Here is a 22,303-nt window from a genome sequence, read left to right as displayed (position 1 = left end):
AATAAAACTAACGATATTTAAATAATACTCAAGACCTAAAAATATAACCTCTTAAGTTAAGAAATTAAGCTACAATCAGTGCTTTTTACCCATACTTTTTACTGCCCATAGTTTGTTTTTAAGATAACTAAAATAGTTAATAGTTTTCCCATGGGTTATTTGTATGGATGTAGTCCCAGTCGAGTAGTAGCTATTTTCCAAGGTAAAGTTTTGACAGCCTTGGTTTTCAAACTCCTGATAATTGTGATTCAACTTGCCACCTGAACTCTCGCCTCCCCCAAACCCTTTCGCACGGAACACCCCAACTCCGTGGAGAAACTCAGTTACGGAGATGGAGAGCTTGGCTGTCAGAAAGTCTGGTAACATGTGTCATAATCGTTATGCCAGAAGACAGAAGGCCCCCAGCGTTATGGCTATGGCCATGGCTGTGGCTGTGCCACCGGCACAACAACATTACAAAACTCATTAAATTAAACTAATTTACGAGCCCGCAGCCCCAATCCAACTGGTTTGCAACTGGTTCTCGGTTTTGCGAGCATATGAAAAGCCAATTATGTGGAGAGGCAATCGCAATAAAAACGAGTCGGCGTCGGTGGCGGCAAAAGGGTAAACAAGAGTAAATATAATGCTAATTAAAATAATCATATCCATCATAAAACTCGCTGCTCAGTGGGGTGGGTCCAGAGTTCAGAGTCGAGAGTCGATAATCGAGGGTCCAGGGATTGTTGTCAGGTTGTCAGAACATTTGTAACAATTACGGCAGCGGCAAATATCCATTATCAATTTCAGCCCAACTGTGCCAAATGAGCAGGGGATAAGTTATTTTTCGGGATGAGCCGGGCTGGCCACTTTGCAGGCATTTATCACAGATTTTTCCGGTGCCGAACTTATGCTCCGATCTGGTTATTCTACATTTTCCGGCCTCGCAACCCTCGCCCCAGTTCACTTAATTCAATTTAAATTACACTTACATATTTCCGGCCGGAGCACGGGCATATCCTGTCCATTAGTATTCGCAACATATGGCTCAATTTCCCTCGAATCGCTTTCCAAGCACGCACCGCCCAAAGGAATACTGGATTCAGGATTCAGGATTTGGGTTCAGGTCGCAGTTCCTGCAGTTCCAGCAGTTCTTGCAGTCCAACCAACCACAAGTGGCTTATATTGAAATTCATTTAGTGCACCTGTTTGATTTTTCCTGTCCCGTGCGGTCGGCATATTGTTTTGTAAATATCGTTAACTCACCATTGCCACTCCACACGCAAGCCATCTCCATTTCCATTCCCATTTCCACTTCCGCTTCCTTTGGCCCTTTGTTTTTATTTAGTTGGCCCAGCGGCGACAGGCGACAACAGCAAATATTTGTGTTTTGTGCACATTAGAAACAACTTACCGCTAACTAGGGTGGCTGCCAGGGTGGACCTTCGGGGGATCCCCGGCGAAGGCTCACAGGAAAATATCCCGGGTGCTGATGAAATGTATGTTCCCAAAAAGAGAAACTAAATAATGTGTTTGTAGTTGTGGGCTTTATATTTTTTTGGGATTCGAGCTCTCCTTTACTCGCTTTATTTTTCTGTACGTGTGAACTATCAAAGTTGGTCAAAAGCTCCCTTAGCCATGTACTCATTAAAATTAGTAGTAGTGTCAACTTATCAAAAAAAAAGACAATTTTAATATTTTATTATGAACTTACTCCCGCCATTTTTAAAATTCAATAGGAATAGCTACTTACGTTTTAAAAACGAAATATTGCCACTCATTTATTGAAAACATTTAAATAGTAATTTTTATAAGTTGGTCTCTGAGACCTTTAAATCGAGCTTGAAGTTTCTACTGTAATTCCTAAGGTGAGATAATTCCTATTTGTGTAACTTTCACTTTTAGTCAATTGCATTAAAAGGAAATTTAAAAACTCAATTTTTCCGAAGATTAACATTACGCCGCTTTTTTTGGAAATGACAAAAAAGTTTTGATCGCCTTAAAATGCAATTGTTTGAGGTATCCTCTCTCCAGCAATATCATAAATATTTTACGCGCACCACATTTAAAGATCTCAGTCCATTTAAAAACAAACAACAAAGTATTCCACTTAAGTGCATTAAAACTAAAACAATAATCGCAGCCATTTAGAAACGTTTTAGAACTTACTGCAATTTTGCTTAAGTCGTTTTACAAAGTCGAATTGCAATTCAAACAGAAGGCGACGTTCACGCATTTAATTCTTGCATAGCGGACATTGAACTTTACTTTTCTCCTTTACTGGGGAAATGCGACTTTTTCGAAGCTAAAAAGCCAACTAAACAAACTTGTCCGTCAGCAAATGCATTGGGCAAACAACTGATGACATTTTCTTCTGTCCGGAAAATCGTTTAAATTGGCCAATTATCGATTGACGTAATGCTTATCGTCTAGCCATTAGAAGCAATGTCTGGTTATCGATTACGCTGCCATTTATCGTCGGCTTGATTGACTTAATTAAATGTGTAACCATATGTAATGTTGACCAACTGAGAGCCATAAAAACCGTAGCCACAATATGAACTCATCAAATATAGAAGGAATTATGATTATTAATGCATTAACTTTATTTAGTGGCCGGTCGGGCATGTTGACGTTGTTTTTGCTTAGGTGAAAGTTCAATGTCTGTCTGTGAAGTGAGCATGTTTTCCATTTATTTATTTTATTATTTGCGCTGTGCAGAAAGCTTTGTGTCATCCAGTGACAATTTACCGAGCCCCCCCCCCAAACCCCGACTCCATAGTCCTCCACTTTCCCCTCGATGTTTCCTTTATTTATTTATTTAGTTTCCTTTTCTTCATCAATTATTTAGGTCCTGTATGTGTTCGTCTTTTTTATGGCCGAGACAATTGAAGGCACGGAGCACAGGGACATTCCGAGGGAGTAGAAAAAAAGAAAAAGAAAAAAAAGAAAAAAAGAAAAAAAAGAAAAAAAGAAAGAAAAAAAAAAGAAAAAAGAAAAGAAAAGAAAAGGACAGCGACACCAGGACACTACCATCGCTCATCCGCCAGGTGGCACCGCACCACTAGTTAATAGTTCCACTCAATTACACGCAACGGCGCATTAGGATTTCGACTACAAATTGCACTTTCTCCTTGCAGTTTAATGCATTTTTAATGGCCCGCTTCAAGAGAACCCGCTTTTAGCCCTAATCGCCTGATTGGCCAAATTGCAGATTACAATCGGCTCAGAGCTCTTGCGGTAAATCGAAAAACAAGACAAATCGGAATTAAACTCCCACCAACAACCAACTCAAGCTTAAGAAACGCTTTTGTAAATGTAAGCTATTACATTTACAAAAGCGTTTCTTAAACTTGAGTGCACCTTGAACCAATCAAAAGAGTGTTTTCAAATTAATAAGCTGCGAAATCGCAAGGAACTTCGCATTATAATTACTACTTGTAGATTTGCCTAAAAAGATGAAAGAAATGGCCTAATGGAAAGACTTTGATTTATCTCCTACAAAATCTAATATTTTTCTCTAGTTAATAAATATACATAGGTCTAATAGCTATCGAAATATCCTAAGTTTAAAGACTTACTTTAAATTAAAACAATTTGTAGAAATTACTCATAATATGTTGCAAATTATTTTAATAAAACTAAAATATTTAGGAGTTTTTAACAGATAAATCTGTAAATCAAGTTTTTCAATTATATGGTCCAAGTTTCAGATTTAAGAATTTAAAAAATATATGAATACGCTATGAGCTAAAAATAATGCCTTTAATCATTTTCAAATAATATCTGCAAGTGTTTACTTATAAATTTCAACTGCTTAAAGATTTTTTTTAAAACTCAGGGATGGCTTTTTAACCAACATCTGTCCACACTTACACGCACCTTGATAAATCGGCTCTAACTAAGTCGAACCCCCTGCCCCCAAAAAAAAAAAAGGGTTGTGACAGTTAACAGGTTAACCTGCTTAAAATGCACATCAACGCATCACTTGACCCACAATCCCCGCACTTCCACATCCACCCCCGGACTTCCCCGGTAATGTATGGCATATGTAGATGCCAGACTCTCCGGGACCAACTTCACAATTATCAGTTACAACTGTGACGAGGGATGGTCGCGGCAAATATGTTTTCTTTTTTGCTGTTTGCCGTTTTTCAATAAGACTGTTATTTACTTACACCGAAGTGAGCATCAAATTGATCGTATTAATGGCCATAACTAGTTTATCCCGCCCATCTTATCAGGGGCGGATTATACACGCAGATTTCCATTACAGAACAATGGGGGGGTGGCATGATATTGGGATGATATTCCTGGGAGGGGTCGGGTTGCGGGGTTATCTATCAGCCAAACGGAACATTAATGCAATTTCAATGAACCTTGCTACGGTCAAAACATCGAGCAAAATCCGGGGAACACTCTTTTTCGATTTGCGGCCTCCTGTTCCGGGACCAAAATCCACATCCAAACCCAACCCAACCGAAACCCACCAGAAAACCCACCCACTCAGAGCCGCAACCACCACGAGATGCCATTCCACCTGCCCGGCTGTTTGATCCGCTTGTTTTTATGCCCGTGCCCGGCACACAATTTGTTTTAGCCGTGTGGAGTAGAGAGGTAGATGGGTAGAGAGGTAGAGGGGTGGGGGGTTATTTTCCCTGATCCCGGATCCCCGGACCCGGCATCTCCCACAGGAATTCCCAGGCAATATAACTGAAAGCAAAAATGAAGATAACAGTCAGCACGGCAAGTGCAAATCCACCCGTCCATTTAACAACTTGTGCCACCCCACACGCCCACCCGAAATCCACTCCTCGATGTCCTCCTCCTTTGGTCCTTCCCCTTCCCCTTCCCCTTCCCCTTCCCCTTCCCCTCCCTCTTTCCCTTTTTTCGGCTAAACCAACTAACTGCCTTTTTACTCGGCGCGTCTGTGGGCGATTGGCGTGGCCCTGTTTGATGCTTGTAAAGACCACTTTACCCGCTATAATAAAAATAAATCATAATATTTCCCTTGCCCCCCGTGACCCCGCCCCTGGGCACAGTGGGCCGGATCTTTGATTTTATGGACTTTAAGCTGGCCTTTGTCGGGATTGGGACTTAAAGTAGGTTGGTTTATCAGCGTTTACGCTTCAGCATTAATTCTCATTAAATTTCAATAGTTTTTTATGGCTTGCTTATTTATAGTAACACATTTAGTAATTTGTTTTAAAAAACTCTTTTGGGGGTAAAATTTGTAAAATAAAATTTATTTCTAGTTTGAGTACTGAGTATTTTATTTATTATTTTAAATACAAGTTCTTAAATGTTTTTAAGACAAATTTTGAAAGTATTTGTACAAATTAAACCAACTAACTAAATCTTATCGTTTTTTAATAACGAATGTCTAGCGCTTTAAAATGTGACAAAATCCTTTTTTTATATACATATATATATATATCAAATATGATATGATATGATATGATATATATCAAATATGATATGATATGTATGATATATATATATATATAATATCATATTTGATATATCATACATGAGGTGAACTGAAGGTAAATGATATTTTCAGGTAGATAGGTTATATCAATTTCCCCCACTGTTCTACCATATCCCAACCACTGTGCCATTGTTTCTCTTACCATGTTTCCACCAGTAAATTCTGGATGCTGGCTGCGTACGCTTCCCCGGTTCTTGTTGCTCTCGCTGTTATCCCGTAGGTTGTAACCCCGGATAATGTACTTAATGCATCTACATATTAATGTCGCACCGCCGGAAAAGGGAAGGTGAGGGGAGGGTGAAGTGCAGGCAAAATAACGGGAGGGGGAATACGGTGAGATGAGGGGAGGTGGGGATGTGGATGTAAAAAACCTGTGCAACCCCCGGCTCCCTCGTGTTCGCTACTTTGTATGTAATTTCTATTACCACCCCCTCCCCCTTGGGCGTACGTGGAATCCCCCGTGTCCTTGTGTGTTTCTATGTGTGTGTGTGTCTGATTGTTCGTGTGCAGCGTGTCGTTGTGCTTTTTGTTGTTGTTTTTATTGCACAGACTTGCGACGCAGCGTGTGATTGCCACTTTCCCTCTGCACTACGAAAATAAATTTCCCAATTTTATCTCAAAATAAAAATGTAATTTTTTGTAGTTTTAAGGATAACTGAGTCAAGGTTGGAATATCTTTTAAAATTGTATATTGTATTGTCTTGCAAAAAAAGTAAGCTGTGAAAAAGATGGTTTTTTATTTTGAAGCTATAGCGCCTAAATACTTAACTACCCTAGTAAATATTTGCGTTACATTTATTCTTTATTCTAAACATGATTCTTTTATTTTTTAAATTAATTATAAACAAGAAAGGAAGCAAACTTCGGAAAACTGAAATTTATATACCCCTGCAGCTATAAAAAATGTAATATTCTATAATAATAACTTAAGAAAAATATAGGTCGAATGTTGGAATGTCATACCTCGTTGAATTCGTTATAAAATTACCAAACAAGTGGCGTTCGTAGCTAACAAATTGTTTGTTTTTTAGTTTTCCCAAAAAAATTTAAAAAAAAAATGGCCAAAATCGGGAAAAAATCAGTTCGATTTTTCGGCTTTTTTATTAAATATAGAAATAGTGATCGAATGTTGAAATTTTCTCCCAATGCATTTTGGTTTTTGTTTTTCCGAGTGTTCCCTCCCCCTTTTCCACTTCACCCTCCTCACCTGAGCACCACCGCTGCACTTGTTCATCGCCGTGTGCGTGACGTGGAAAAAAACACGCCGGAGAGGGTAGTTGGGTGGTTGGGTGGGTGGGCCATGTTTCCCCGGCCATAGTCCTATTGATATGTCTCCCAGTAGAGAAGGCCGGAAAGCAGCCGGTAGAAGAACCGTTAAGCTGGGACCGCAATGTGTAAAAAATTACGAGCAACATTGAAGTGGGAAACAAAAAAAAAAAATTACAACAGGAGTGGGCGGGAAACGTTGGCAGGTGGTCGCTGGAGGCGGGAAAACTCCGGACTTGCCGGTTTTCCACAGCTCCTTCATTATTTTCTTCTCTCACGCGTGATGAGCCAGCAACAATATGTTGCCATTAACCCTGAAACTTATTGCAGTGTATGCGTGCGTGTTGGTTGTTGTTGGTCGGCGAAGTTTATGAGTCGTCTGTCAGGAGTCGTACACTTAAAGGAGATTGGAAAATATTTCGGAATATTACCAGTAAAGCAGATCGATTAAATGGAGTGAATTGTATAATATACTAATGCTCAATGATATATGTTGGTAAAAATATACCGAGGAGGCTGTTTAAAAATAAGTGAAACTATTATATTTAAATTGAATTTGCAAATAAAACTTGTGCTTTTCTTTTCTTGTAAGGGAATTCTTTTTTATTTTGTTTAATTTTTTTAATTTACCATTTTTATAAAATATATTAAATGGTTTTTTAAAAAAATGCTTATAAATAGCTTTGCACAACGGAAATTTTTTATTTTTGCAAAAATTTCAACTTATTACGCAGGATTGGTTTTTAAATGTTGGTTAGTGATAAAAAATAAAATATGTTGTATAAATTAAATTGAGTTTCTTATAATTTAATTTTCTTGACCAATTTTGATTTATTATTAAAGGACCTCATTTCCGAAGATATAAAAATTAAATAACCATCAGAGTTATATACATTGAGTTTGAGAAGAATGGAATGTCCTGTTAAATTTGTTTTAGCTAAACTCTTAACTAGTATTATCAATATTTATCAATAAGTAAGAGAAACTAAGATTTATGGGTATGGGAAACTTATTTTGCACACTCCCCTAAGAATGTCGAACCTTTTTGCCTGCCAAACGGCACTTCGGGCAGTGTAGAATGTCCTGGGAATTCCCTTGAAATTCCCCTTCCCCCCTCTCCACCTCCCCCCTCCCCAGGACGCTGCTGATCGGAAAGGCAGGAGCAAAAGGTAAAAAGTAAAAGTAAGTAAGGCCACGGCTCACATCCCCCCTTCCCCTTCCCCTCCCCTTCCCCTTGGCCGCTGGCAGCGCGTCTGGCGGATATAAAAATAAAATAAAATCTATTACGTGGCGAACCACCCCACATTTATGCGGCAATTTGTTGTTCCTTGATTGTGTCTGTGTGTGTGTGTTTGTCGCCGGGGTGTGTGTGTGTGTAAAATAAGCAAAGTGTATCATTTTCCCATTTGTCGACCCCTTTTCGCTTTCCCTGGTCCACAGGCACTTCTCGCACTTTGTCTCAATTCCCAAAACTGTCGCCCCGGCAGTTGCAATTTATGAAGATTTGTGTGTGGCCAGGATGGAAACGAAGGGGAGGACCCAGGATTCTGGGCACTCCATCCACGATTCTGGATACAGGATTGAAGGACTCTGGAGTCGGCCCCGCCCACTCGCTTACGCCCTCGCCCCCATTCGACTGCACTTGTTTTGATTTGTTTGGAATAATAACAGATGCTTACCGTTCATATTATTCATTGTTAAAATTATTAACGCTTGACAATAAAAATTGGTATTTGAACAGCACTCGAGAAAAGGTTGCACCCCTCCAATATTGGCCTGGGTAAATTGCAATTTGTGCAAATATTTATGTACATTGAAAATTACTCATTTGTGTAACACCAATTAATTTCAACAAACAGCGGCAGCCGTACAACAATGGCCAAACCATTTATAAAACTTTGCCGTTGTTGTCCTTTGGCTTGCTGGTTAAACAAATGGTTGGAAAATGAGGTCCTTTGTTTCCCCAAAATAAACGATACTGTTGCTGTAGCTGTAGCTGTTGCTGTTTGCTGTTTGTTTTGCGGTGCCAAGCAGGACACAGGCCACAGGATACTGGACAAGCAGGACCACAGGACCACCACTGTGTGGTACAGTGGAGCCTGCCTCCCTTGCAGGTGCACCCTGCCGAAAAACAGTTCAATCAGCCCCAAAGTTGCTGCGGGGAAATGGTTTATGTTATATGCTATATGTAATATGTTGCTGTGGGGGAAAATGGTAGATGGTCGATGGTATGTGGCTGGGAAGGTGCGATGAACCCAGTGTGTTGGCTCATTATAAGGACACTGCATTCCCTGCCCTCTTCAACACTGTTTACACTGCAATTTTTCAAGTTGCGCTAACAAATTGCAGCTAATTACTGACCCACGAAATGGAATCCCTGCGAAATAAGCTCACATCCAGCAGTGGCGTAAGTCCTGAAACCCTCACAGCAAATGGCACTCGAGAACTTCAAGTTTTCCACTCAATCAGAGATAATAAGAACAAATGGGTATGGGATGGACGAGGGTCGCACAATTTCACAAGGGGAGGACACCTTAAACACTATCTTTTTTCCTGCTCCAAATTGAAGAGCTGAGAGAGCTTATAGCAACATGGTCTAGAAAATATGCATTTAAATTTTAGAAATTGGGATTTCTAGTAACTTCCTTTTCATTTTGGCTTTTCTTAATATTTTTCAACCTTCACAGCTCTGTCTGTCATCAAAAAACTCAATAGAATGTTGTTAAATTTGTTCACAAATAATATGGGGATATGTAATGAGAAATATCAAGCTTTAATCTTTTGCAATATATTGTTCCAATGCCTTGAAAATTGTTCGATAAGGAAATACAATTTTTTATACTTCCTCGGAAACAGGTTTTAAGGCTTAAACAATTTCAGTATTTGAAGGAGTTTTGTTAATGTGATAAGAAAAGTGATTTCTATATTATAAATAAATTAAAACGTTATCCTTACACATTTTAAGACGAGATATAAAATTTATATATACGGAATAACTGGAAATCTTCATGTTCCGTTTCTGAATTAAAAACCTCAACTCAAATGTAAAAATGTAGTTTGTGAAGCGTCAGGCTTTGATTTTTCATTCGTTTAGTTTTTAAAAAAATAAAAGGTCACCATCCCCGAGTCAAAATTTGTTTCAAAATTTCAACGCACCGCAAATAGTGACGATAACGTTGAACAGTCCGGTAAAGTCGAGAGTGCAGTGCAGATCCTGTTCCGATCAAGTCCTAATTCCGCATCCGCATCCGCATTCGTATCCGTATCCGCATGCGTGTCCCATTTAATGTGCGAATTGAGAAAATAACACCTGAAAAAGGATTTAAGATTGCAGGTAGACAGAGTGCGACTGAACGACGACACTAGACCGCGAGCGAGTGAAAGGGAAGGAGAGACAGAAAGCGAGAGGCAAGATACAGAGGTCAAGAGTGCAAGGATCAATATTTACCATAAAAAGTTCAGTGAAAGTAAGTCAACAAAAGGCTTAAAAGATCTTAGATCTTAAAAAGCCAATTAGCTGTTCAATTAGAAACTTACCTTAACGACTGAATCGCTAAATCGTTAAATTTTTGTCAGCTATTTAATACAAATTCATATTTCATAAATTTCGGCATTTAAGCATTCTCTGGGCTGTTGAATCGCTATAAAATGGAGTTGCCTGCCCTTTTTTTTATTAACCAGTCATAGCAAGTGAAAAATACTAGTATCGCGACTACAATTCGAATTAACCATGTTTGTAGGTCCCAAATATTAAAAAAAATTCAGTTTTGTATCCTTCTCTGAATAGCTAAACACTTGTGTTTAATTTTCAGCGAATCAGTCGTTTATGGAATACCCCAAATATTCTAAAACTATTTCCCCTCTAGCATAGAAGTGACTTGGCAACATCAAGTAGTCGGTCAGTTATCTGTCAAGGTTTTAAGAGACGTACAAAAACGAAACGAAAACAATCAAAACGAGAACAAATTGCTGAAATCAAAAAATAAATCAAATTGCCTGCAAGATTGCAGTATTACGAGGTCAAGAGATTATACAAAAGAACAAGTCTTAAGAACAGCAAAAGGAATCACCAAGATATATTGGTAATTGAAATATTTGCATAGTAACCTTGTATTTAATCATTTCACTGACAAATCAGGATTGCAGAAACAAATAGAAAAAGACACACCTCATACAATTTAATACACAAAAGAAGGTTGCAAGATTATCAAATAGCAGAAGAAGAGTAGGACCTAAAGCGGAGCAAAAGCTGTTACTAGAACAACTAGTGTTAGCCCAGGATCAAAGCGGGAACGTGCAGCAGCTCCTCCAAATCCTAGCCAAATCGGTTTCTCCGGGTGGTCCAGAATCAGGGTGAGTCCCTGACCTAAGCAGCACCAACGGCGTCCCAGGCGATTGTGCGATCCAGCCCGGACAACGTTGCCGCGGCACGCAAGAACGAGGTTGCCATGGCCGAGGTGCTCAACCTGGACAGCATCATATCCCGGCTGCTGGAGGTGCGCGGTGCCCGTCCGGGCAAGAATGTCCAGTTGTCGGAGGGCGAGATTCGCGGCCTGTGCCTGAAGTCCCGCGAGATCCTGCTGGCCCAGCCGATACTGCTGGAATTGGAGGCACCGCTCAAGATCTGCGGCGACATCCATGGCCAGTACTACGATCTGTTGCGCCTGTTCGAGTACGGCGGCTATCCGCCGGAGGCCAACTACTTGTTCCTCGGCGACTATGTGGACAGGGGCAAGCAGTCGCTGGAGACCATCTGCCTGCTGTTGGCCTACAAGATCAAGTACTCGGAGAACTTCTTCCTGCTCCGTGGCAATCACGAGTGTGCCAGCATCAATCGCATTTATGGATTCTACGACGAGTGCAAGCGCCGCTATACGATCAAACTGTGGAAGACCTTCACCGATTGCTTCAACTGCCTGCCGGTGGTGGCCATTGTGGACGAGAAGATCTTCTGCTGCCACGGCGGCCTCAGTCCGGACCTGACCTCCATGGAGCAGATCCGCCGCATAATGCGGCCCACGGATGTGCCGGATCAGGGGCTGCTCTGCGATCTGCTGTGGTCCGATCCGGACAAGGACACCATCGGCTGGGGCGAGAACGATCGCGGGGTGAGCTTCACCTTTGGCGCGGAGGTGGTGGGCAAGTTCCTGCAGAAGCACGACCTGGACCTGATCTGCCGCGCCCATCAGGTGGTCGAGGATGGGTACGAGTTCTTTGCCAAGCGCCAGTTGGTCACCCTCTTCTCGGCGCCCAACTATTGCGGCGAGTTCGACAATGCCGGCGCCATGATGTCCGTGGACGACACGCTCATGTGCTCCTTCCAGATCCTCAAGCCCGTGGAGAAGCGCAAAAAGTAGATCTCCGAATTTGCAGACATGTATCACCACTATATCGCTATCGTAACGCCACACTACACCACACATACAGCTCCACTCCTGCACCTACTCCAACACACACTCCTACACCCACTCCAACACCCACTCCAATAACCACTCCCACACCCACTTCCTCCTCCACTATCACTCTCATCCACATTCACGACATGTCGACATCGAAACGAATCCAAATCATGATTGCCAGACATGTCTGTCGTCAACTGGATCGAAGTAAACGCCTTGGACTCCATCTTGAGTCTCCATGGGATTCGATGTACTGATAGTCCTAATCCGCACTTTGGTTGTATATAAAGAAATCTATTGAGTTGAAAGAGTTGTTTACTGATCTTGGGGTTAAATTGGTGGGCTATAGATTGGTAGATATTATATAATAGAAGAATGAAAGTCAGCCTTAACTTCATGTTATTTTCACACTAATCTTTAATTTAAAAAGTATTTCTATTTTAATTCATTTTCTTATGATTTAAGTTATTTCCACAACTAAAAGATGGTAAAAACTATACAATTTCATTTAAATTCAATTGTATTTGACATAATATCTATTATATAAAGTCGTAACAAAAATCGAAATATCTGTTTGTTCTACCAACTTAAATATTACTTAGTAAAAAAGCCATTTAAAACTGGTTATGTCAAAAATCCCCTTACTGTCGTTTATTTTAAATCCTGCCCTAATGCTGCCACCCAGAAAAGTATGCTACAAAATCTGGCAGAAGGAAAAACTCGCCTCTATCTGTTCGTGCTAGGTGACAAAAGTCACCGCCATAATATATTAACAATGCTTAAAAATTAATGAACAATAACAAAGCGCACACACACATGCACACACACAGAGAGGGAGAACGCGATATGGGGAGAAAGAGATGGAGGGAACGTGTGCTGGGCAGACAGATTACAAACAAAAACAAAGACAAAAGATACAACAAATTGCGCCAAAAACGCTTTATTATGTCAAAACAAGATGGAAAAAAATAGAGAAAAGGTACCCAGTGTGACAACAACAAATTACATTATATATATAATGAGGTCATTTGCGCGTAAACAATCGGGGGAAATGCCAGAAAAGAAAATAGGAAAATGAATGCCAAGAGAGATAGAGACGGAGAAACCCAGTCACATGTTTATCAACAAACGGCAAATAAATAAATTATGTTCGCAAATTTGTTAATAAATTATGAAGCGGGCGACCAAAGTCAAAGCTCAAAATTAAAGGAAAGTAGGAAACAATTCTTAGAAGGAAAAAAGTCAACGACAACAGAATGCTCTTTTTTTGGTCTTTGAGGTTTCATAATTAAGAAAAATAAATAGAGGTCAACATTAATAAAAAGGATTAGAAAGTGTATTTCCTAAATATATTTAGAACAAATAGGAAACAAAGTTTTGAGTTGGGTAGTGTATGAATAACTTATAAAAGTATTAGAGATTCCAGAAAGCAAAGGATTAATAATATACCAAGCAGTAAATGTTTTCTTTCTATAAAGGTTTGTTCATTTATGAAAGAACATAAGGAATTGGAAAAGTAAATATCTAACTAGATTTAATGCATTCGTGTCGATCACTATCTATTAATATTTACAAATATGGCAGATTACTCTTATCTCTGTTAACTAATTCTAATTTAAAATATATCAAATAGTGTTAGTCATATATGCCCAACATCCTGGACAAATCAGGACTCACTCACCTATTTTTTGTAGGGTATTTCTTACTTAAAATGGCGTCTTCATGCACATACACACATACACACACATTATGCGCTGTGTGTGAGTGATGCTCGGTTGACGTCGCTGCTGCAGCGCAGATATATGTATATATAAATTTATATGGCCATATATATATAGATGTTGCAGCAGAAAATCAATGCAGACAACATTTGGCAATTTGGCAGCAGTGCAATTGTTTCCTCTTTTTCCGGTTAGCTACTCGTATTTATTTGTATCCTTTCTGTTGCAAATTGTCTTCTATTGTTGCATTTGATTTGTCCTCTGGACAAAAAAAGGGGTGGAGATAAGTGGCATGCCACACCCACACCCCACTCATACCCCTCTTACTCGCACACCCACCTCGTCATCTCGCTCTGTCTCTGATGGTTCAGATCTGGATACATTGTTTTCCATACACTAAGAAAAATAGTACCTTAACTTGGTCAAATTGTTTGATTACATTGATATTTATTGAATCTAAAAAACAGGATAGGTAATAGATTTTTTAAATATATATATATTGGAAGATTAAAGTTTAAGATTAAGTTTTTTTAAAAGGTATTTAAATCATATCTCTGCACTTATTCTTTAAATTTACATTTCAAATACATTTTGTGATTATTTGATAATAGGCCCATGTAATATTTTTGTTATATTAAATGCTTGCCTAAGCATTTAGCTTTCTTTATTAATATTTTATTTAACGATTTTTGTCCTCCTTTTTTATATACTTCTTGGGTTCTTTAAATAGTTTTTTCTTGATTTGAATCTATTCTGATGAAATAAATTCTTTCAAAATGTTAAATGAAAATCTTTAATTATATTTTAAATATTTTTTATAATTGAGCGGATCTGTACTTGATGTAATATTTCTATAATCTTCAATTTTTTTGTGTAGATTTCTTTCGTGTGAACTTTAAGTTAGAATTTGTGCTGCCGTTGGCCCCCTTTGAATAATTTTATTAATTACAAATTATGCGCCTAATGAAATGGCCAGCAGTGGGACTTTTCCGAAAGTGGGTGGGTGGCTGGTTGTGAATGAGGATGCGGATGCGGATGAGGACAGGGACAGGAACAGTGGGTGGTATATCCTTCGATGCCGACGTTGACGTTAACGGTAGCGTTAACGCTGGCAGCGACATCGGCACTGCCCACATGAATTTTGCATAAGCCCCAGCCAACCACAATGCAGCATATCCCGCTCCCCGCTCCCCGCTTCCCCGCTTCCTGCTCCCCGCTCCGGAAAATACTGCTCTACGGCTCTACGGCTACGGCGGGTTTTTGGCCACGGCTGCGACTACGGCTCTGTGGGTCCACGGCCAAGTCTCCGTCTCCTGGTCCGGATCTCCACTCTCTCGCTCGCTCTCTGGCGCCCTCTCCCTCGCGCCAGTCCCCTGATTTTTGGGTCCCGCTTCCCGGTTTTGCGTACGCGCAGGGTGGGTCCATGCTCTCTGCGACGAAAGAGATGGCACTAGCGATGGCGAAAGAGACGGCCTGCTCCCTCAGAACGCCCTAGTAAGAGGGAGATGGGCAAAGAGAGTGAGAGAGAGAGCGGGAGCGAGCGAGAGAGAGAGCGCCAAGGGTGCAAACCAATAACCGTCAGACTAATTTTGGGATTGGTTTATAATTGAAGAGTTTGCCATTGTATTCGGCACGAAAACTTTGGGTCGGGGGTTGTCTACATCTACATAGTTTTTACCATCCACATAAACACACAAATACCCAAATACCCAAATACATATATGTCTTATTGTTCTCCATAGGCCGCTCCTTATCATTTTAGAGTTTTACATAATTGGGCAGGGGTCCGGTTGCGGGTCCGATTTTCCGTAACTGTGTCCATTTTCCGGCTTTCCGTCAGTGGGGGCGTGGTATGTTTGCCGACTGTACATAGGAGAGCAGAACTAAGCGCTAGTTTTACCCGCCCGACTGCGCCACATTCACAAAAAGATAAATAAATATGAGTGACCCCACCCACAGCCCTCAGAAGCCCACCGCCTCCCCTCCCTTGGCCCCTTCAAATGAAAATGGGAGCTGGGAAAGCTGGTAAAACATTGCGGGAAAGGAGCAAAAAGGGGGGAGAGAGAAAGAGAGAGGGAAGTAGGGACTTAGAAAGAGCTAGGAAGAGGCCATCCGGGCTATTTGGCGTCCTGTTGTAGCATACTTTTCAGCTGTAATCAGTTTAAATGCTTAACAAAGCAACACAAAGGCAAAAGGAGGGGCACAAGGAGCTGCTGCTGCTGCTGCTACTGCTGCTCCAGCTTTTTAGTTGCTATTCATATTTGTATAAATAATTGAACAATTCTATAAATATTTGATGCCTAGACAAAAGAGTTGCGAGCGCCCTCGTATCCGTATCCGTATCCGTTCCATTTCGTTTCGTTTCGTATCGTTTCGCTCTCAGTCGCTTATGTTTGTGTCTGTGTGGGCCTGATTTCCCGTTCAATTAAAGCTGCCAAAGGGGATCCTTTGGCTCCTCGAAAACACCCCCCCTTCCCCCTTTCGGAAAAGTAACAAGTGCAGCTCGAGTAAAAGGGTTGTCAGTCATTCTGAGAATGGATGGGGGTAGGCCGAGGACTTTAATTAGAGGTAGCTTTAAATACATTTCTTATGCCGTGAGTGGAAAACTTTACAAATTATCCGCTAAGGGGGGCTTTCGACGGGGGGCGTGGGCAATGATTAGAATGTTAATGATTAGCCCCATAATGATGGTGTTTAAGATAATTCCATTTAAGTAGATACACGCACACACAAAAAGATAATTATGTAGGATTTGTATTTATCTATCTTGGGCTCTTCGACTTTATGTAAATGTGCATTAGTATATTTTTCATAATTCTATACAAATATAATTAACTATTCTATTGACTAAAGGCAAACATTTAATGAAACGTTAATGTGTTGATTTTGGGATATTATGTTAATATCACAATTATATGAGCTATTTTATTTAAGTAACAAAAGTATTTTATTTATAAGATTTGATTCACTTAAAAGTGGTTATTGAAGAGACAAAATATTAGGACTTGTTTAACAGAAAGATTTTCTTAAAATTATATTCATATTTTTGGATACTAAAAGAGATATGTTTGTTTTCAATATTTCCATAATATATATTATATTTAATGAAACGTTAATGTGTTGATTTTGGGATATTATGTTAATATCACAATTATATGAGCTATTTTATTTAAATAGCAAAAGAATTTTATTTATAAGATTTGATTCACTTAAGAGAGCTTATTGAAGAGACAAAATATTAGGAGTTGTTTTACAGAAAGATTTTCTTGAATTGATATACATATTTTTGGATACTAAAAAATATATGTATATTTTCAATATTTCCATAATATATATTTATTTGGGGTGCTGGTTTAATTAATTTAAAAGTTTTTCACATGCTAATTTTTAATGACGGTTTTTCTCCTCTCTCTCAATGCTATTTAGGAAAATCCTTTTTCCCGACAGATGCACCACTCGATGGACCAACTGGACATGCTGGATCCGACGGGCTCGATGACCACGTTGGCGCCCATTTCGGAGTCCCCACTGACGCCCACACACCAGCACCTGCACGGTTCCTATCACAGCATGAATCACATGATGAGCCACCACCATCCGGGCACGTTAAGTGGCCACACGGGGGGTAAGTGATGCTCCTGCTCCTGCTGCTGCTCCTGCTACTTCTCCGCTCATGGACACCTCTCTCTCCCCCTTTCCACTCCCCCCTCTCCGCCGATCTCCAGGACACCATGGACACTCAGCGGTACATCATCCTGTTATCACGGCGGCGGTGGCAGCCGCTGGCCTGCATCCCGACACCGACACCGATCCCCGCGAGCTGGAGGCGTTTGCGGAGCGGTTCAAGCAGCGGCGCATCAAGCTGGGTGAGTTGCCTGATCAAATCCAGTGTTAAGGAAAATAGTTAGTAAGTCCAAGCAAATTTTATTATGAAAATATATAGGAAGTATACGTATGTATATAAACCTATGTTACAACATTTACATAAGAGAAAAGTAGAGGAAACTTATTAATTAATATAACAAATAAAGCGTGCATTGTAAGGATTAAAAATAATATATAATTCCATGCCAATTTTATATCGAAAATAAACCGAGTTATGCCATTAAAATTGCCATCTAATAATTAAGCATTGTCAGTATTGAATAAAATGTAACCTTTTAAACGAACTTATTGAAAAGACAACATTATACAATAAAATACAAATTTTAAATTTAGATTTAAATAAATAAAGCACTTTTAAGCATATAGTTAAGAAGGCATTTGGTATTGTAGAAGAGGCCATTTTATGTATTTTCTTATATGAGTTGTGTTTATACCCGTTACTCGTAGAGTAAAAGGGTATATTGTATTCGTGCAAAAGTATGTAACAGCTAGAAGGAAGCGTTTCCGACCCTATAAAGTATATATATTCTTGATCAGGGTCACTAGCCGAGTCGATATAGCCATGTCCGTCTGTCCGTCTGTCCGTCTGTCCGTCTGTCCGTCTGTCTGTCCGTCTGTCTGTCTGTCTGTCTGTCCGTATGAACGCTGAGATCTCGGAAACTATAAAAGCTAGAAGATTGGCATTTTGCATGCAGATTCTAGGAGTTCCTACGCAGCGCAAGTTTGTTTCAAAAAGGTGCCACGCCCCCTTTAACGCCCACAATCGCTTATATACGATTTTGAAAATTTAAATATTTCGGAAAAGTAAAAATGCAGGTTTGTTGTGTTTATTAATACCTATCGAAATGTAGAAGACATTTTTCAAATCGGACCATTCGTTAAAAAGTTATGCGTGATCAAAGTTTCTATCTCCATCTCCCTCGCACTCGCTTTACCTGAGTAACGGGTATCTGATAGTCGGGGCACCCGACTATAGCGTTCTCTCTTGTTTGTTTTATGTTTGTCTAGGAATCGTTTACCTAGTTTTAAGGCAAAGCCCAATGTATTCTATTCTATCTAATTATTAAATAGTTTGAGAGTTATAGTAAGGTCATGAGCTAAACAATATATATAATGCAGATCAGAAGCCAAGAAAACAAGAAATATTCTAGGGCTAGTTCAATTGTTAGAGTTATTGTTCACCCTTTGTAGATATCTCGGACATGTAACTTTGAAAGTGACTATATGTATGTTTGATTGTGACCATCTTGTTCGAATTGCAGGTGTCACGCAGGCGGACGTGGGCAAGGCCCTGGCCAATCTCAAGTTACCTGGCGTCGGCGCGCTGTCGCAGAGCACGATCTGTAGATTCGAGAGCCTGACGCTGTCGCACAACAACATGATCGCCCTGAAGCCCATCCTGCAGGCGTGGCTCGAGGAGGCCGAGGCGCAGGCGAAAAACAAGCGACGCGATCCGGACGCGCCCAGTGTCCTGCCGGCGGGCGAAAAGAAAAGGTAGAAAGTGTTTTAATTGCCCCGGTAGCCTAGCCCTGCCCCATCCCAGACTAAGCCCCTTCCCCCGTCCCCCCTTCCCCCACACTCCCCATCCCGCTGAGAAATGGATGAACCACCATCCCATTCCCACAACCAGACCCAGAGCACCCTCCTCCAGCATCCGAGAGCGAAGTAATTGGCCAGACACCAAAAACACCATGAGATGTGGGATCGAATTATAGCCCAGCTGACAGCCAGTCCATAATCGAATTTATAAACATAAATTATATATTCATGGCTTAATTTGACCAGCTGTCGAATATGAAATTCATAAGTCACCACAGTTTAATTTATTTGGAAATAAATAATAAATAAATGAATAAGATAAAATCAGTGAACAAATCATTTGTGAAAGCGCCATCTATCTTGCAAGTTCATATCAATAAAAGGGTCAAAGTTCGTAAAGCGCTCTCTAGGGTTTTCTATGGTATATAATATCAAGGCAATATAAGCGCCACCTGTTTTTGAAACATTAGCACAATACTTATATTGAAACTTATAACTATTTTGTTTTTATAATAAAATATTTTCATAAATCGTGTTTGTTATAAATGTATATGTGTAAATTATTAGGTATTTACAAATCACATTACATTAAATGGTTAACGATTTTATAAAGAATTTTTTTCTAAGTTATATGGATTTTCTAATCCTTTATTACCCAGATATAAATTGGAAAGCGGCAGTCAAAATTTTTTAATATTTTTAGAACCCTTTTAATATAGTAAATGATCGATTATGGGCTATTGTCAGCCGATCCCCAGATAATACAAGTAAAAACGCAGATATCGAAAAGTAGGACTATTCGCATCGATCGACCATATCAGCACCACCATTATTCACCATACCGATACCGATACCGACCGTCCCCCAGCTTAGGGCCCCGCTTCTAAAGTAATCTATATCGAGTCTTTTTTCAAGAAAAAGGACTTCCATTGCGGCACCTGAAAAGCGTTCCCTGGAAGCCTACTTCGCCGTCCAGCCGAGGCCATCCGGTGAGAAAATCGCTGCCATTGCCGAAAAGCTGGATTTGAAGAAAAACGTGGTGCGCGTCTGGTTCTGCAATCAACGTCAAAAACAAAAACGTATGAAATTTGCCGCTCAACAACACTGACAATCAAATAATACAGCCACACAATTAGGTATAGTTAGTAGTGTAACACCCTCAATGACTGGCCACGGTTCGGCGGGATTTGGATACTGATAGTCGTTTATGACGGCAGCGGCGGCGGTAAACACGGCGGCAGCAGCTGGAGCGGCAGCGGCAACATTGGGAACGGCGGCGGCGGCGGCAACATCGGCGTGTCTGGGCGACTATTACCTTTAGGGATTCTGATTCTGGTTCTGATCCTGATCCCGATCCTCATACATATAGTAATCGCAACGATCCAATTGCGATGCAGAAGCGGCAGCAGCAGCAGCAACAACAACACCACAACCACCATCACACCAGCAACAGCAACTTCTCTCTATATCTTTCACTCAGTAATCAACCAAGCAGCGGCGCAAAATCGGCCAGAAATAATACTAATAATAGCAGCATACACAACTATAACATTTATACCCCATTCTCCAGTATATTCCCCGATTTTTCCCCAACCATTCAGAGAGCTACCCCCCCAAAAAGCAAATGGAGAAAACATCGATTGCAAATAATAATAAAAAAAGAAACGAGAATGCAAAATGAATACCAAGAAATACAAGAATTTTTTTAGGAACGAATAATGAAACAATGGACCAACATATCAAATGCAATAATTTATTGAATTGTATAAGAGAAAAAGGTAAGCGAATAACTATACACTGAAAAAATATATCTTTTTCTAAATACCAAAATGTATTTCATTTCACAATAATTCAGAATTTTATTAACTATTGGGAAGTCAGGGCAGAAAATTAATGCATCGAAGTTTATTTCAAAATGTTACTTTATTACTTTGAATTATTTGGCTTTTGAAAATTTAAAAATAAAAAAAGTCAATCAAAATCGAAAATTATGTTAAATATTAGTATCAGCAAACACAAATTTTAGCAATAGAAATACTTTTATTTTAATAATTTTTTAATTTAATTTGTCCAGTGTCAAATTTATAAATAATATATCTGAGAAAGCAACCTTTCATACAAAAAATATATTTATACTTAAAAAAAGTATTTAGGTATGCATTATTTTAGATATTACCCATTATATTTTTATATTATTGTTCTCTCTGTGCATAACCTAAATTTGCTGTATTTAATGGAAAATAAATTGAGCAAGCTAAGCCATTTATTCGTGTTCCTTTTGTTTTTGCAGAACAAAAACGAGCTAAAAAGCGGAGAACAAATTGAAATGATAAATCAATTGAACACGGGCCCCCCTCCAAAAAGAGAATCCCCAATCTGCTACTGCCCGACAACAAGGATACACAGGATAACACATACACCGACACAGACACACGCACACACAGACACAGACAAACACACACACACACACAACTACACAGACAGACACACAAAGACCAAAAGAATGCCAAGAAATTGCTTCAAGTGATCCGATAATAAGAATCTAAGCTTATAAATCTAAGGAAAAAGGCAAAATGAATGTGGACGAGCTGGGAAAAAAAACATTGACAGCGGCAACAACAGCAACGGAAATTGCAGCCACAGCAGCAACATGAGCTGCAAGTTGCAACAGCAGCAGCAGCACAAGCAACCACTACACAGACAACCCACACACATGCCCCAAAACACGAGCGATATGCATTAGCCACTGTATATATACTATATACATATAGAGAACTTTGATTCGATTGTAAATACCGCAGCAATATAACACACCCACACATCAACTGTAGCCAAAAGAAACCAGAAACGAGAAACAAGAAGATTTTCAGCTAGCTTACAGTAGAAATCCCAGCCAAAGCAAACGTATCCTTAATCACAAATCCTTTGTCCCAAAACGAACCAGTTTTACCCAGATTTTCCCCTCCCTGCCAAAAAAAAAACACACACACACACCCCAAAAACACAGCTAAGCAAAGGCATAA

General features: G+C 39.8%; 2 protein-coding genes and 1 long non-coding RNA gene across 6 annotated transcripts in view; all 3 read left to right on the top strand.

Moving 5' to 3' along the window:
• LOC108040517 (inhibitory POU protein) overlaps positions 1 to 21,058 on the top strand; it is a 33,766-nt gene extending 12,708 nt beyond the window's left edge. For both annotated transcript variants that reach the window (XM_017118018.2, XM_017118017.2), the window contains 5 exons: positions 17,283 to 17,481; positions 17,582 to 17,722; positions 19,004 to 19,235; positions 20,202 to 20,359; positions 20,417 to 21,058. In XM_017118018.2, coding sequence (XP_016973507.1) covers positions 17,283 to 17,481; positions 17,582 to 17,722; positions 19,004 to 19,235; positions 20,202 to 20,359; positions 20,417 to 20,478 — 792 coding nt within the window. In that variant the 3' untranslated portion in view covers positions 20,479 to 21,058. The remainder of the gene's footprint in view (positions 1 to 17,282; positions 17,482 to 17,581; positions 17,723 to 19,003; positions 19,236 to 20,201; positions 20,360 to 20,416) is intronic.
• Positions 9,828 to 10,999, top strand: LOC108040520. Of its 3 annotated transcripts, none has more exons than XR_001769073.1 (3): positions 9,828 to 10,203; positions 10,603 to 10,818; positions 10,883 to 10,999. It is a non-coding gene; the product is annotated as an uncharacterized LOC108040520 (long non-coding RNA). The 3 variants fall into 3 exon arrangements; XR_001769074.1 differs by having other exon boundaries at positions 10,608 to 10,818; positions 10,875 to 10,991; XR_001769072.1 differs by having other exon boundaries at positions 10,875 to 10,991.
• On the top strand, positions 11,064 to 12,204 carry LOC108040519 (serine/threonine-protein phosphatase alpha-3 isoform). Its single transcript, XM_017118019.2, has one exon. It carries the CDS (start codon positions 11,185 to 11,187, stop codon positions 12,091 to 12,093), a length of 909 nt encoding a protein of 302 aa, XP_016973508.1. The 5' UTR covers positions 11,064 to 11,184; the 3' UTR covers positions 12,094 to 12,204.
• Positions 21,059 to 22,303: the final 1,245 nt, after the last annotated feature.

This window comes from Drosophila rhopaloa, unplaced genomic scaffold (assembly GCF_018152115.1).
Source record: "Drosophila rhopaloa isolate 14029-0021.01 unplaced genomic scaffold, ASM1815211v1 contig_3, whole genome shotgun sequence".
NCBI classification, from domain to species: Eukaryota; Metazoa; Arthropoda; class Insecta; order Diptera; family Drosophilidae; genus Drosophila; species Drosophila rhopaloa.
This window is presented reverse-complemented; position numbering and strand designations above follow the sequence as displayed.

Bases quoted from the DNA above. Each gene is read 5' to 3' on its own strand.
- LOC108040519 (XM_017118019.2), top strand. From the start codon at position 11,185: ATGGCCGAGGTGCTCAACCTGGACAGCATCATATCCCGGCTGCTGGAG.